The sequence below is a fragment of the Tetrao urogallus genome, assembly GCF_951394365.1.
Source record: "Tetrao urogallus genome assembly, chromosome: 1".
Lineage (NCBI taxonomy): Eukaryota > Metazoa > Chordata > Aves > Galliformes > Phasianidae > Tetrao > Tetrao urogallus.
The window spans coordinates 102,853,511-102,869,928 of NC_136813.1; the positions used below are offsets into that span (position 1 = coordinate 102,853,511).

A 16,418-nucleotide genomic window follows, 5' to 3' on the forward strand; every position below is an offset into this window, starting at 1 on the left:
TAAGCAAATATTTTAAACTTACTGTAAAATAGTGCTGATGCTTACCTAGCAGGTTGACCAGTGCTGGAAATGGGACTGGTAAGATTTACATTAGATACCCTTTCAGTAACAATAGAATCTGTGTACACGCAAAGGTACGAGGAGAGAACTGCCCATAGTATAAACATTCAGGCCAAGCCCACAGCACAGGCTTAATCAAAAAGGTTCTTTATTTTGAACATAAAAAGAAACATTTTACACAGCATTGTTAGAACTATTGGGTACCTGCATTCCAGAACTGTGCCAAACACTTCGTTTTGTAACTTTGAAATATATAAAAAAAAAAGAAAGCAAACATCTTGCCCTTCTGCTATATGCTCAAGCTTGTTCTGGATTGAATTCCAAGTGCCTGGAGGAATTTACCGGCTTACCCAGGAGATGTGGCAATTTGAACAGAGGAATATCAACACGAGCCCTTAGGATACTTAGACAATACCACAGGTTGCAGCTGAGAGGATATGGATGCTTGCAATGCATCTCAGGCAGCTTACTCTCCTGATACTTTGCAGGTTTAATACACAATCAGGTGCACGCACACCATCACTCACACAGGAAACAATAATAAAAAACATGAAAGTGACCAAAAATCTTTTTTTTTTTTTTCTTTTTCATTGGAGACGAGATTCCCACTCTATTTTAAAAAAAGGGATAATACAAAATTGGCACAAGTAGAAGGAAACCTGTGGGGTAAGCCTCGCCCCTCAGCTTCTAGCCTTCCAACTACAGCAAATACAGAGTGTAAGGGGATGCAGCATTGCCTTCCAAGGGGCTGGCAGCAGTATGAGCTAGTAGGGAACTTGCTTCACTTGGAATGACAAGGATTGTTTGTTACCGGCCATGAAGGAAGGTCAGCATTGGCTGAGGACACAGAGACCTTCCACAGTAGAAGCAGGGAGCCCTGACCAAAATAACCCTGAGTTTTTTCCAGCAGGGATAAAAGTGTGCTACGTTGTGTGCTTGGGAAGAACTGTCAGGTCCCTGCTCACTCATTCCCTAATTATTGCATTACGATCATGACCCTCTTTCCCTAAAACTTAAGCAAGAGCATATAAATAAGGAGTCAGCCTGCTAGGACAGCAAGTCTGCTAGGACAGCAAGTGACTGATGCTGTGCTTTGAACTTCACCATCACTACCAGCCCCCAAAACCAAGACACCCTGATTCCACAAGCCTTCTGTGAAGAAAGCAGATGTTAATGCAGGAAAGAAGCTACTTAGATGAGTGCGGGAAGGACAGCCAGCATCCCAGACGTCCGTATGGTGTTCCATAATGGCCAAGGAAAAGAAAGATTTCACTACAGTAGCCAGGAGTGAGAAGAAGAAAAATGTTGCTGTCAAAAGTGATATGAGTAAATTATCTCTTCAACATCCTTTCTTTGGAAAGCATCACTAAAGATTTTTGGGCTTTCACAGTGGAGGGTAGACTGCTTCTGCCTCATTCCTCAACAGAGGCAGCAACATCTGTCTGCAACACAGGCCCTTTCAGAGCTCTTCAAGAGAAAAACAAAAAAAAAAACCCACTGGGCCAGAAAAAGAAACTGCCATAAATGTTTTGGTCAAAGTCCTCTAGAAGTTCATAGGTGTCACAGCTTTGGAAATCCACATGAAATATCAAGCAGTTAAATAATGAGTTGCAAGCCTCATCTCTGCAAATCAAGTTCATGTTAAAGATGTCTCACATTCAGCTCCCAAAAATCATTAGATACCTGTGTGTGTATGTATACAAAGCCAAAGTTAACCCACCTACAATGCGACTGCATGCACGTTCACATGCTGGAGGCAGAAGACAGCCTTCTAGAAAAACCTTCACACCAACCTCAAAAAAAGGTCATCACAGAAGACACAAAAAAAACAACATCAATCTTACTGCAATAGTCTTGGAATAGCAGCAGTGTTGAGTGGTTCAGTTAAAGGTTTCACAAACTAATGTGAACTAAGGTCATTGTAGCACAGATATTAGACCTGCAGCTCCCCAGGTATATATACTGGAATGAGCTACTAGTGACAATGATTGTCTAGTACATAGCTAGTGTCTAGATTGGCATACCACAACCACTGCTTTCTGTGGATGCCATCCTCCAACATCTTTCATTTTATCCTAAAAAAAAAAAACAATAATTAAAAAAAAAAAAAAAATCAATCAGTAAGGAATTGATCCCTAGCCTTATCCACATTTCCCACTCTTCCTGATGCAAGCTACACCCTCACTGTGATGTCTGGTTGTGGTACAGTCCTACCTCCTTATACACAGTACCTTTATTCTGACTTTTATTGCTTAGAACACCAGCTGTGCTGGAAAGACAGAACTGCCTGGAAAAGAAGTTGCTCCCCACCAGGAGCCAGGTCAGTGAAAGTGGAAGACCAAAGCAGGACTCACGATACTCAACCTCTTGGAGAACTCCTCATTGCAGGCTATGCAACAAGACCAGGATCTGCCCTCTTGGGCTTGCTCATATTCCTACCCTGAGCAACTGGCAGAAGTAGTGCTGGAATCTGGTCTGTGTACTTGGTGACAGTTTACAGGTCTCCAAATGTGATCAGTTGGTCCACTGCACAAAAAGATCCATCTCATTTTTTTCATGAATCACACTGCATCAGTAGTGCAGTGTTTTCTACCTCTCTGACGTGGCCAGCAAGGGCCGGGCCTTGCCTCTTGACACCATGTTGCCCCCCTGCCACAAGCAGAACAGTGTTTGAGGCACGTCGTGAGCAGCTGTAGTGGGGAGAAAAGAAGGTAGAAGGGTTGGGGAGAAGGTGACTGCAAGCAGCCATCCAACAAACGCTTGTCTGAGGATTGACTCTTCAGGGTTGCTAAGTTAGCCCCTGTTCACCACGGATAAGAGCTTTGAGCACTGAAAATTAGGGAAAAAAAACCCAAAACAATAAAACCTTAAGAAGAGCATCTCAAAGACCTCCAGGCAAATTTTGTTTTCAGATTAATTGTAAATTCTTCGAAAGGTGGAGAAGAGAAGGTACGCTGACAGCCAAAAATCACTTATTTTCTGGAACAGCCTCTTGAGACTCCAGTGGAATACCCTTCTCCAGCCTTCAAGCAATACAAAGAAGTCTGAGATATCAAGGCAGAGAGAAAAAGTGGACAGAATGCTGCAGTGGGGGTAGAGGGGAAGAGTAGATTGGTTAATACAATTAAAGTCTAACGATTTCACCAGTCCCTTCCTGCACACCACACTCCTCAACATGTTTTCATAGTGGAAGATCTTTTCAAAACCAAGAGGGGCAAAAAAAAAAAAAATTAAAATAAAAACAAAAAACACATAGTGAATTTTTGTCACAGGGCCCTGCTGAAAGCAGGCTCAACAGTTCGTAAATTAGAAGGACATGATCTCTACGCAGAAAGTGCTGCTGGACAAAGGAGAACTCTGAGTCACTAGATATGGCCTGAAAGCTCTCAGGACACAAAGTGTAACAAGGAGGAGCTTGAGGTCCAGGCTGAAACCAGAGAGGAAAAGCCCTGTCTCATCTGGGCCTGTGAATGAGTGTCTCAGCACAGTCCAAGAGCCCTGTGAGTCTCTCCCGAAACGCAAGTGTGCCTGGCTCCCATACTCAGTCCATCTCCATCGACATCAGCCGGCGACGCTCTCGTCTTGTTTCCTGTACTTCCTTCTTGCAGCACCAACGGGAGGTGCAGTAGCCAATGAGGCAGGATAAGAGTCCAATGACAGTGGCCAGACCAATGCCAATCAATAGGGGATACTTGAAAGCATTCAGAACTGAAAAAAAAAGAAGGAAGATCAAGTCATTACATATTACTGAGAAATTCAAAGATCTGCATTATTTTTCTTACCTAAAAGGGGGGTGGGGGGGAAAGGGGGAAAACACACATCTTTCTGTCACAGGCAGATTACTTCTTTCAGAAGGAAGTTAAATTATTTTTCCTCCTTGATTTCTGTTTTTTGAAGTTTGGAATACCGGTGTCTTACCAGACTCCCTGAGCACTTCACCTCATTTCTTCCTCTACCATTTCCAAGCTTCAGGGAGGCTGGAAACACGAGAAATCTTGGAGCAAGAAAGCAAAAGGAAGGTAGTTCCAAGGGATATCCCAATATCCGTTTCTCCAAACAAATGCCTTCCAAAGGTTCTCTATTCAGAGGCACACTGTGCCTACAATCTTCTTTATATGACTGTTTCTAAACAGCAAGTAGTAGGCTCCTTTAGACTTTGCTTGATTAGAACTATTGGTACAGTACACTCCCTGTCACTCAGCCCTACCTGATAAACCTCCAAGGCTGGCTTAGTTGGTAGGCACCTACTGCACAGTTAAAACGCAGGGTCAAGGAACAGACAGAGCTTGGAAAGTACAGTTGTAATAGTACAGTGGGAATAATAAGATCTTCTGATTCAAGTTCATGGAATTTCTCAACGTGACTCTTCATGGAAATGCTGAGAAGAAAGCAGTTCAAAATCCCTCCTGTGTTCATCTCCCTTCTCAGCTATGTACTGAATGCAATATCTAGCATACATCTAGCTTCTCATGAAATACAGCAATGCTTGCAACTCAGGTTGCAGAGCAAATAAGGCACTAAGTGCAGTGAGTAGCATGTCTTGTGGTTAGGAGAGGGAGGAAGGAGACAGAGCTCTGATGTGTCATGCCCCACTTTGATATTAACCACAGTATGACCCTACTTCAGCACACTGAAGTTGCAAGTCAAGGCTTCCTCCTGTAGGAAGAACAAGGGTTAACACTTGCAGAGAATTGCTAAGTCTTGATTAAAAGACTCCCTAGCTATGCAAAACGTTACCAAGACTTGAGGGAAAAGAACATTTCATAATATAACCTGTTCAGACTTAACTAGTCCACAGAAGCTAGAATTAGAAGTTGCAAACAAAAGAAGAAGGATAGCAATGTCTATTTAGATTATCAATGTTTTTAAAGGTCTGTGTGATAGAGAGTACTTGCTACAAAAAACATAACAAGGTGTTAAAAATCCCACAATAGAAACTGCAATACTGCTCTTACCATCCATTTTCACAGATAGAAAGATGGGTTTGGCTTTAATGTCAGGTTCCCGTTGCCATGCACCAGTGGCAGAGCGTACCCACGGGGTGACTACGCAGTAGTGGTTCCCAAAGTCGTGATCCTCACAGCTGTGAATGCGGAGACGGAATTCCAGTGGGCTGATTCTCTCCAGGCTCAGATCACTGCTCCCATTTCTCCTGCTCTGTGTCACGATCCCTCTCCGGTCCACCGAGGCCAGCAAGACAGGCTCTCTGTCCAACGCAAAGGAGCGCACAGCAAACCAGGAGACATCAAAGGACATATCATCTGCATTTGCAGGAAAAAAAAGAAGAAAGGTTGATCTGCAAGCATTGTAACCAACACTGCACTACAACCAACTCTTGCTTTCCTGCCTACTATCCTAAGTAATCAGCAGGCAGGCCTGGTGTCATGAGAAGCGTTGTAACTGTGCTGAACCTACACTGAAAAGGGAGTGACACTAGAAGGTATTCACTAGCGGAGAGTGATTTCCATCACTGCCTTCGTGCAGCACCTATACAACTACAAAGTCAGAGGGCTCATTCCTAAAGCTCCTGCTTCACATTTAGTCTGCCTAAATAAATAAAGAGATCCAACAAAAAGCAGAAAAAAAAAATTACCTGCAAAAATATTCCAGAGCAAAGCCTGACCACAATGCTTTTATACGCTTTTTCCACAATTGTCAGTTACTGTCATGGATGATCACACATCATGCCTTATACAAGGTACATTATCCAAGGAGACAGTCTACACAAACAATTTGCAGCACCTTCCATATCAGTACATTTAGCTCCTTCTACCTTTGTGCAAGATCTTACTCATCACATCAGGGGATCACAATCTTAGCCCTATTAGGCTGCTGTAGCTGAGTATCTATTTGATAAATCACCATTACATTTTGCTAACGTGAACTCAACAATACCTGAGCCTGAAACCTGAGATGACCTATAGCATAGACAGGAAAAGGCTTTAGATGCCCACTCACTTGGCTCATCAACAGTTCCCCCTTCCTGGTGCATTAACAAGCTGACTGGAGCTCACTAGAAACAGAGGTTACTATTTTTACCCTGAGTTTTGTGACGTCTTCTCACACCTAAGATAGTTCCTTTTATTTTGAGCATATATATCAAACTCCACTTGCTGGCAGTGAGATCTCTGAAAAATACAGTATTAGCAATCTGAAATGTAGAACTGATCTTTCTCCTAAGCCCCAAACCTGCAGCTTTACTTAAATTCTTTGTAGATATGAGTAAAGACCATTTTTAAGCCTTTATCAGGCAAGCTGGCACTCCTAGAAGATAGAGAACCTTAGAATAATCTTAAAAAGACAGGGACATCCTCAGCTCTGCTATTTGATGTACAGCATCAGCTGGCCAGGTGCTTCATTCTTCCTTACTGTAGAAAAAAAAACAGCTGCTGTCTAGGATATCATTAACGCCCCAGTAAGGTGTGCTATTTTTACACACATCTTGGAAAACAAAACAAAAATATGAGAAAGCAGATGTAAGCACTCTGTTAGTACCAGGGACGCTGGCTGACCAAACAGTTTTGGGACAGCAGCTAGTTTAGTAACCCTGCTTCATGGCCAGCTGCTATGAGTGACAACACAGCAGACCCTACACTTGCAAACCTACAGCAGGGTGAGGTTTTCTGGTCCTACGCAAGGTGTGCCTAGGTCAGACCAGCATACAGACCAGCAGCCTGCACAGCAATCAGACTTTCCTATCACATTCTTTGTTACTTGGCATACTATTCTGATCCCCTCTCTTTAAAGCAGAGCTAATACAAATCACTGCACAAACACACCCAATTAAAAGCACTAAGCTTTGACCTCTGCAATGTATACTCATGCATCTATCTATGGGAAGCAGGGCCTCTACTTGAGAGCTCTGTTTCTATAAACTACCCTTCTCCTCTGCTGCCTGTTTATGCCAAATAAGGCAGTAACACTGGCCCACAGGCAGTCGTATTGGGAATGACCAATTCCTTGGGAAGTTTATCAAAACTGCCATTTGCTCTGTGTTTTCAGGTATGGAACACATGGATACCTTCCAGTCTGAGTCCAACTGCACCGAATACACAATTGCATTTGCTAAAATGGATTTCAACAATAAGTTAGGTGGAAAAAAAAAATAGCTTTCAGATGCCCAGGCTACTTCTTTCGGTCAGTAATTTGAGGTTCTCTTCCCTCAACATGCAAAGGGGAATGCAAGCGTTTGCTGTCATTTTGAAATAGCTGAATCTATCTTCCATAATTACAACATGGGACAACTATTATGCCAACATATTTTATTAGTCAGTATACACAGCGTGCAATTAGTGACTCACTGCAAACAGTCAGAGGGAGGATTTGGCTCGGAGAACTCTTTGTCACTATCCTCCCTGAACTAGCTTCATACAGCAAAGTCATCTGATTCCTTTCTGTATCTCTCACATTTTTCAAATTTAGCAAAACAAGGACATGAATCAAGCGCTCTCTACAGCTCAGTGATGAACATTCCGAGCAGCTCCCAAGTGCTAACAAATATGTGATTTTACTGACGTAAAACGGGCCACATGCAAGGCTTCCCAAAAGCATCTGTAGAACCCCACACACCCCTTGTATGGTGACAAGCCACTCAGTTTTTGTCCTCAGGCTACAAAAATCAAAACACACCCACTGGAATCACACACGTGGTCAACACTGCAAAGCTTTCTTCCACCAGTAAGGACAGTAAGTGCCCATGCACTAGAGAGAGTTTGGCACTGGGAAGTCATCATTCAGAAGGCAACTGAGAACCTCAGTGTCAGCAGCAGCTCTAGCAACTCAGCTCCTTCCATAATGGAAGGCAGAGTCTGGGAATCGGGTGCTTCAAAGGCCCTGCAAGCAGAGAAATAGTGGTGCTATGCTTCTTCCCCTCCTCAGCTAGTGAGGATCATCAACATGTAAAGCACATCTTTATGCATATTTCGATTTGACACACAGGGCTAAGCTGCTTCCCTGGCCAATCGCTCCCTGAAACAGGGAATCCTATTTCTAGACCAGCTCTTAGGAACCATACACTTCCACTACTTAGAATGGAGCTCTCTCAGCATCTTGTTACAGTGCTGAATCACAATTTTGAGACCCTTTTTGTTTACTACATTTAAATGAGATTGAATAGAGCTTCCTAGAGGGCTAGGCGAACCACTTCAAACCATACAAGAGGTAAACAAGCTGGTTTTGTTAAATTCTCCAGTGCCCACTGCGTCTGTCTGGAGCAGTCTGAAAAAAGCCCACCTCTTTCAGACAGAGTAAGAAACACTTTAAAATCCCTATGCACACAGCCCAAGAAGGGGTGATTTGGGAAGTCTAGAGAGATCGTTTGTGAAAATGTGTATTCAACAGAAACATCAGAAGCAGCTTTTATACCTTGAGGGCACAAAAGTACTACTAGTATTCCCCCCTGACACACGCATGCTCTCCTTGTATCAATTCAAAACACCAGCTACAGCTGCCAAGTCAAAGAAGCACTTCTTTAGATGGAATGGTTGCTGCCACGTACTGAGCTCAGTAATGCACACTCCACTTCAGCAGGGTCTCAAAGAAGCAGAGGAAATTAAACCACGTAGCAGTCAAGCCAAAACCCTTTCAACCCTTTAGAAAGTTTCCCACAGGGTGGGCGTGCATACTCACAGACACACAATGGTGAATCGCCTCTACTAGAGGAGGAACCAACCTGTAAGTAATGCTACTAGAAACAAATGGAGCTGAGAAGGGGAGTGATAAAGATCATCGTCCATTTAGCTTGTCCTCAGCTCCTTGAAAGTACTTTATTTTTCTGGTTGTACACATGAAGGGGGGAAATAGATGAAACCCCACACTTCATATTCCTATACAAAGCATACATACTGATCTCCTCGCGTGCTTGCAAAGTTGAGTGCCTTGTGTACAAAAGCAGAGCCAGCTGGCATACCAAATGCATTCAGACTGTCCAGGAAGTGCGTTTAACAAAAAGATCTTATGAAATTCTCCAATCCTGCCCTGCTCAAAATACATGGCTGTGGCAGATCTAACACCAGAAGAGCAGACTTCTTGAAAGCCATCACAATCCAGACCCACAGAACATAGTCAGGATAGCAATGTGCACAGACCACTGCTCTACTCTCCTTTCTTACGTTCCCAACCTGAAAGGCCATGGCTGCCATCTATTTTCTTCTAGGAGATGTTAGCAACTCTTGCTCTTCCTGTCTTATTATCTGGTGTAGGCTTTTCCAAACAACACACCTCTTTTCCCTGCTGGGATGAAACAGCGCTGTTATTTTCAGTCTGTCTAACATTTTGGCATTTATTTAAGAAGGAAACTCTCCATTTGAATGATAAACTACATTGTGATACCTACTCAGTGCAGATTCAGATCAGAGATGAGATAGTTGTGGAAAAAAAAGTCAAGTGGTTACGTCAGGGTGTTGCTAGATGACCCTTAAGGACCTTCTCTACCTAACCTGCTCAGTTATCCCACTTATCTATTCCTCTCCAACCCTGAAGTCAAGAATGCAGAATGACAAGGGAAATCTGCACAACCTACAGCTGCTGCATAGATTCCAGATGTTTCCTGCAGTTCTGCTGCCAGTCTCACCCAGAAGACCAGCAAGGACTGGAGAGGCATCAGCTTTTTAGGGCCACCTGAAATGCCCAGGTGGAACTTTTCCACACAGACATGCAGAGTATGACTGGCTAGACCCCAAATCTTGCTCATTCAGCAACTGGAGGCTCAGAGCAGAGACCAACAGGTTCCCCCAACACTTGCCACAAGACCACACTTCTTTTACTCCTTTCTGTAGGTATCCATTGTGTGTGCCTCATCCGCCCCATTACAGACAAATAAGTCACAAAAACACGCACAAAAAAACCCCAAAATATTAACAACAACCAAAAAACAACCACGGAGCAGAGCTGCCTTTTCCAGATAATATTAACCACCTAGGAAACAGATTGCAGTGCTGACATTTACAACTCTGCACTTGCTGCTCATGATCTGTGAAAAGGGCAACATTTCCAAATACAGGTATCATCTATTGATTCAACAGACATTCATGCTCCCTTATGGAACTTCCCTGTTTAAACCTAACTCTGCTGATCAGCAGCTCCTTGAAGAGGCCATCTTTTAATTTCAGTCCATTTGATCATCTTTCTCTTGTCAGAGCTTCTCCCCTTCTCAAGCTACCAAACACACACAAAAGCATCACAAACTCAAATGCTCTGATAGGAGAACCCCACTAGTTAGTAAGTGGCTTCTTTTCAAGTTCTAAGTTGGTTGGAGATGCTGAGATCTCTTTCACAAGGCAACCCCAGGCTTATCTTAGCTGTAGAACACCAGCAGAAGCAGCAGCAGCTCCCTGCTAGCAGTTATTTCTCTCTCTGCAAAGGAAGCCAGCTGCTTGGGGTCCTGCCCTGCAACAATACCTGTAAGAGCTTGGGAACACCTCAACTGAGATGAGGCATTCTGCTGAGCAGAAACTGAGGCATACATACAGATGTACAATGCTGCAGACTGTCCAATACCCCGCACTATTAATCTTTTGACAGCAATAAAGTTTAGTCAGTGTTTGCTCCTTACCAAACATTTCAGTAATACAATCCACAGACTTCCAGCATTTTTTCACAGGCAGCAGAGAACCATAATCTAGCAAATTGCCTCCCTATTACACTCAGATTTAACACAGAACAGACATTGTGCAATTTCAAAGTGATGGACCTTTACTAAACTTGGTACTTCATCTCATCAACTACTACACTAAGTAACATTTGCCACACAGCACCTTTTGTGAAGTGGCTTGTGCACAGATTTCTAAGTTTCCCAAGAATCATGGCATCTTTAGAGATATACATACATATTTTTATATATTTATATTTGTTTAGGTTTTTTCTAAACATTTTTCATATATTTACATACATAACATTACTTAAAATAAAAAAAACCTAAGCTCATTCCAAACTCAAACTTCGCGTCCAGTAACCAGAGCTGCTCTCACGGCATTTTGATGAAAAACAGCTTAGGCAATGTTGGGCAAGCAGCTAAGTTTTGAGCAATTCTCTGAACTTTTTAGCCCTTCACAAATGTTTGCCTTTCAAGTACTTGTTGTCCTTTTCATAATAATTAGGTACTGTGTATTTCTTCCCATGCAAAAAAGAAGGCTTGCCTCTGAAGGCCATAGGAATTAACATCCCTTATATCCATATTGAGGCTGCAGTAATCAGTTTTTATGACTTTTAGATTTAAATTAAGCCTTAAATACACTGTGAAGCGTTGAGTTGACTGATCAGATGATTTTAAGACTGCTATGACTGTAAAGGTTTTGCAAATGTATCTCCTTAAGATACATATTAAAGGAGTCAGGAACAGTTCCCACGCTCATCTAGTGGCTGTAGGCTGAGACTGCCAGCACTGGTGTCAGTTGTACAGACAGCACAAGGGCAGAGTTAGCAATAGGAACACTTTTTTCCTTCTACCAAGAGTGTGAAATGCAAAACTTGTTTTAAACTTGGCTGTGCAAAGCATATACTCTCTCCTGTTATTTATCTAGTTCTGTAGGACTTTCAATGCTAGCTTTCAGTTCTCCAGCTTCCCTCAAATGACACAGTATTGTTGTAGGTGCTAGTATTCCATCTCAAAGCAATTGAGTTACAAGGGAAATATTTTTGTCAAAATACCTGGCTCTAGTGTCATTCCATCTGTTGTGATGATACAGAGCAAATCTGCCAGTTCACCTTGGTAAATCGTCAGATTGTCAGAATGCACCGAGACATTAAACACAGGACCTAGAAAAGAATAACCACAATTATTCATGATATGCCTTTTCTTCAGAGTCCGTAACCTTTCTTGTACATTATTGAATTCTCCTCTACTTGTTTGCTGAGACTGAGCTTTGAAGTAAGGATAAGCAATCATGCAAGTTTGGGCAAAACAGTCATCCATTTTTAGCCACTAATTACTGCACTACCACCCAAACTGCCAGGCCTGTCACACAGCACAAAGTCACCGCCCAAGTCTGCCTTCCACCATCCTGTGCAAAATGAGCCCTTCTGCAACTGGTGACTTCGCACAGAAGAATAAAATTCAAGTCCTCAGGCTAATCCAGCACAGATCATTTTGGCTGACACTGTCAATAGGAATTCAAGTTAGAGCAAACCATTAATTTAACAATACAAGTGGTTCTTCTGCAGAGTTGAAACACAGACAATAGAAGAAGTGCATCTGATAACACTTTTCTGTGGGTTTTCCTTCAGGCTCTGCTACAGATAGCTTCTTTCATACAAGATGTCTCAATGCCCAAGGGTATGGTAACTTCTTCAGCTGTAATGTGATGATGGTAATGACGAAAACCACTGGGCTGTTATGAAATGCTCAGACACCATAACAACACATGTGTTTGACTTCTAAGATGCAGAAGATAACAAAACTTCCCCTCGTTTTGACAACTACATCTCCAGTGCAAAATTCACAAAACCACAGGTGTTCTTCAGATACACCTACGTTGCTAGCACTCTCTGTTTCACAGGGCAGAAAACAACGTGTCAAAACACCCTTAGTGATTTTTCTACTAAACAAGGCGGAAGAGATGAGCGTGAGGGAAGCTGATGACAATGGTGGTCTCTGAGATGGCTTTGGGGGAAGGGGCCAGAGAGTTCACAAAGGAACTGGGGATTCAGATTAAGACGTGACAGTTTTCACTCACCCTAGGTTCTGTCAGCTGCTGTTATTAACTGGCTCAGCTACTTCTGGGACAGGAGCAGAAGCAACAAGAAGAATAAAAAGGTAATTTGGGCAGGAAAAGTAAACTGTTGGAGGATCTTCCCTCCTCTCACATGTTACTGTTTGAGTATAGAAACTGTAAATCTCAAATCCACTAAAGATCTGTGGCAAACACTACTTTTGATAGAGAACAATTAAGAAATTCAGCTAAGAAACCCACTCGTCCCCTGCTCTCTCAACAGGTTTATGTGGAAAGCTGCACTAAGAACTTGCCAAGGTTCTGGAAAGAAACTTGGAGATGCCATAAAGCTAAAACTTTCATTTTTGGTGAAGCTGTTCTAGGGTACAGGGGCCTGATTTGTTTTCATCAGAGATTATACAGCACGCTAAGAAATGAATTACAATTACACTGCAATAATCACCCTGTGGCTTCCAGGATTCTTCTCCAACAATTTCCCCTGCACACAATCTGCTGTGCTGTGTTAAATCATAAACCTCTTAGAGCCTTCTCTGCCCCAGAAGCAGATGCAGTTTGTACATAAGGACAGTATGTGGACAAACGTCCCAGAGATTTATACCCATTCTCCAACCAGAAGTCTTTTCTATTAAAAAAAAAAAAAAAAAAGGTTGTAAGGTGCCCACATGAAGCAAGAATAAAAGGGAAGTAGTGTGACAGGATCCTTTCCTGGGGAAATAGAAAGATACCAGACCGACTGCTTCCTCAGCCTTTGTCCAAACTCTATAGGAATTCCATATATCCTGACATGCCCCTGCCTGGAACACACACACACACGCTACAACCATATTGCCTTTGCAGCCTGCTTCTTCAGATAGAATAAGGTATTTCATATCACCTTTTTTTTTTTTTTTTTTTCCTTTGGTGGGTTTTGAGGTAGCCATGCAGACAGAGGTTCAAAGGCCCTAGGGATTAGTCAGAGGCAGAACGGACCAGGGCTCTCCAGCCAACTGTAACCAGGGGAGTCCCCAACTGTGACTCTGCTGCCACAGCAGCAAAGCGACTGTCAAGACTGCCAGGAACACCCCCACATTTCCAGCATATGCCTCTGCTGCACTGATTGAACACAAAAGAGCACTGTAATAATCCTGGTTGCTGCCTATAGCTCAGGGTCTGCACTACGCCCTGGCTGTAGGTGAGGGAACGCATCAAGGATGTGAGATGTGCCCTGCTTTACCACATAGGCCCAGCTCTGTTGGGTGATGGCAGGGATCAGGCAAGGGAGAAGAACTGTGCAGTCCCAACTTGGTCAGGCTAAGGCTGAGCTGTCTTATCCCTGCCCTGGTAGGGTGAAGAAAAGAAAGACAGAAAGGTACACGTACAGAGGATTTCTTGAGTTTTATTTCTTGATCAAACATCCAGGCATCTACTGATCAACAGATACTGGATCCTAACCCCGGCATGCCAAAAAAACCACTAATGTAGAGCAGAGTTTGAGCACTCTTGGCATCCAAACATTGTTAAGATAAGTGCTGAGTTTGTTTGGTCTCTCTGCCAGGAAAGGCAGGATCACGGCAATGCAGCATCCCTGCACACTCCTCAGTTCTGGGACAGCAAGTTCATCTCTCATCTGCCTCCCACGTGAAGAGTCAGAGCTTCCTGGGCAATAAGGAGGCTGCTAAGCAGCACCTTCACTGTCATTTCATGATTGTATTTCTCTTCAGTAAGCCACAGTTATTTCCCTTGGGTTATTTTCCTACCAGGGTACATCTCCTGCAAATTACCTTTTGTAACTCCAGGGGAGAAATCGCTGTCCTGTGTTACAAGGACTTGATTTTGACAAAGCCCAGAGATATGTCAGGGGCTGAGCTCTTCCTCCTCTCTAGCTAAAGAGGGAATTTAATTTTTTCTTAATTAATGTATTTTTTAGAAAATGCAAGTAATCTTCATTACGTTGAGTTCTCAATGGCTTAGCCTTGAAAACTGGAGTTGCAGCTTCTCAAGAGGAGTACCTTAATTCTTTAGCAATATCTTCTGCCTACATGCCCCATGCTCTGGGCCTCAGGCTGTCCTCAGGCACAAAAGGGCAGAATAAAGCCTTTTCATTTATGGCTTTTACTCCACCACAGAACCTGAGAAGACAAGAGCCTCTTTGCAAGAGACACCATTTAGCCCTAAGCTGGATCAAGATGACCGTGTAATCCCTTACCTCTCAACATAAGGTACGTTTGCCAGAGCTGTAGTCACTACACAGCCTACAAAAGAAGCTGAGAAGATCCCTCTGCCTCTCATGAGAAGTCACTGACCTGCCAACCTTCCCTATAGAATGGTTCTAGGCTTTTTTGTTGTTTCTGTTCTAAAGAAAGAAACTGACCATCAGTGCTTTTAACCTGATTACACTTGCCTTATTTATGCCCCAAGTTTAAATGATTTTATCTGGCTTCAGCGGAACTTGTCTGGCAGCAGGACGAGAGAAGAAGTTTCAAACAAAAGCAGCAGCCACCTGTCAGTAGGTTACAAGCAAATCCATTGTCATATCTAACTGAGCATCTTCTTTACTGTTAGATTAAGAAAAGCACCTTAGAAAAAATGGCACTAGAGCAGATGATGCTTCCAATCATGCTTTCGATGATCTTGAGAACTTCACAAGACATATATGATACAAGATCATCTGCAAGGTGTGGGCTGGGAAAGTAATACACTCTTCTTTGGCAAGAACTGAGTTGATGCTACGTTAACTCTGAGAAAAATAGAACTCTGCAGACAACAGACAATGTGCCTTTGCTCGCCTTGCCACCTATAATTAACAGTTTGAAATACTGTTATTGCCAACTACTGGTCACTCAAGAGAATAAACAAGCTGGAATTTAGTTTCAAGTGCAGGGTCGACAGATCAAGCATGACTTGCAAGGCTCATCAAGAATAAAGCAAAGTCAAGTGTAGAAAATCTGTTCAGTAGATTGAGAGCTGAAAAATAATTGGATTTAAATAACTTCAGGTTTGAAGATAAATGTCATGCCCTCAGCTAATTCAGAAACTAAAAAGCAGACTTACAAAATGAACCAGCAATCCCAATTCTGAGAGCTAAGCAACCATTTTCAACCCCAGATTACCGTCCTCTGCTGAGAACTTTGATGTAAACTATGCTGAACACACTGCTCCTCACTGCAGAATGACCATATGTAAGCTTAGAAGCAGCTCTTCAAAAAGTTTTCTTCTTTAATAAAGTAATAACAATTTTATATTAAAAGGTACCTGCTGTAAAGATAGGAATAAAAATAGTTTTCTTAACATTTATGTGTTTGAAAAACACCACCATTCTAAACAAAGTAAAGAAATTGAGGTTAAAGTTTACTAGCACAGGTCTAGAAGTTCTTACAAGAAAATCAGGTTCCAGGATCAGGATGTGTTTCGTTTGATTTCTTCTGAATGTGCCCTTTTGCAGCAGATCTCATTATTCAAGCCACTGATTTCAGATAACCAAACCAGAAAATTCCAGCACCCAAAATCTAAGGACACAGTCTTCAGTGTATTTCTTCCACACATAAATGAAAGAAAATATATATATAAAACGCACCAAGTTTGGCTTCTATTTAGCATTCAACTAGATTCATCCTGAATGTGCCGTGATGTTGAAAGGGGGAGTTCAAGTTTATTGAATTAATTAACTCCAACTCCGCTTAAGGATTTACATACTGGAGAAAAATAAAAAAT

General features: G+C 42.5%; 1 protein-coding gene across 1 annotated transcript in view; it reads right to left on the bottom strand.

Moving 5' to 3' along the window:
* Nucleotides 1–3,601: 3,601 nt before the first annotated feature.
* PTGFRN (prostaglandin F2 receptor inhibitor) overlaps nt 3,602–16,418 on the bottom strand; it is a gene marked incomplete at both ends in the record, with an annotated part of 62,610 nt that continues 49,793 nt past the window's right edge. The window contains 3 exon segments of the mRNA XM_079549687.1: nt 3,602–3,768; nt 5,016–5,321; nt 11,707–11,814. Of these exon segments, the coding sequence (XP_079405813.1) occupies nt 3,602–3,768; nt 5,016–5,321; nt 11,707–11,814 (581 nt within the window).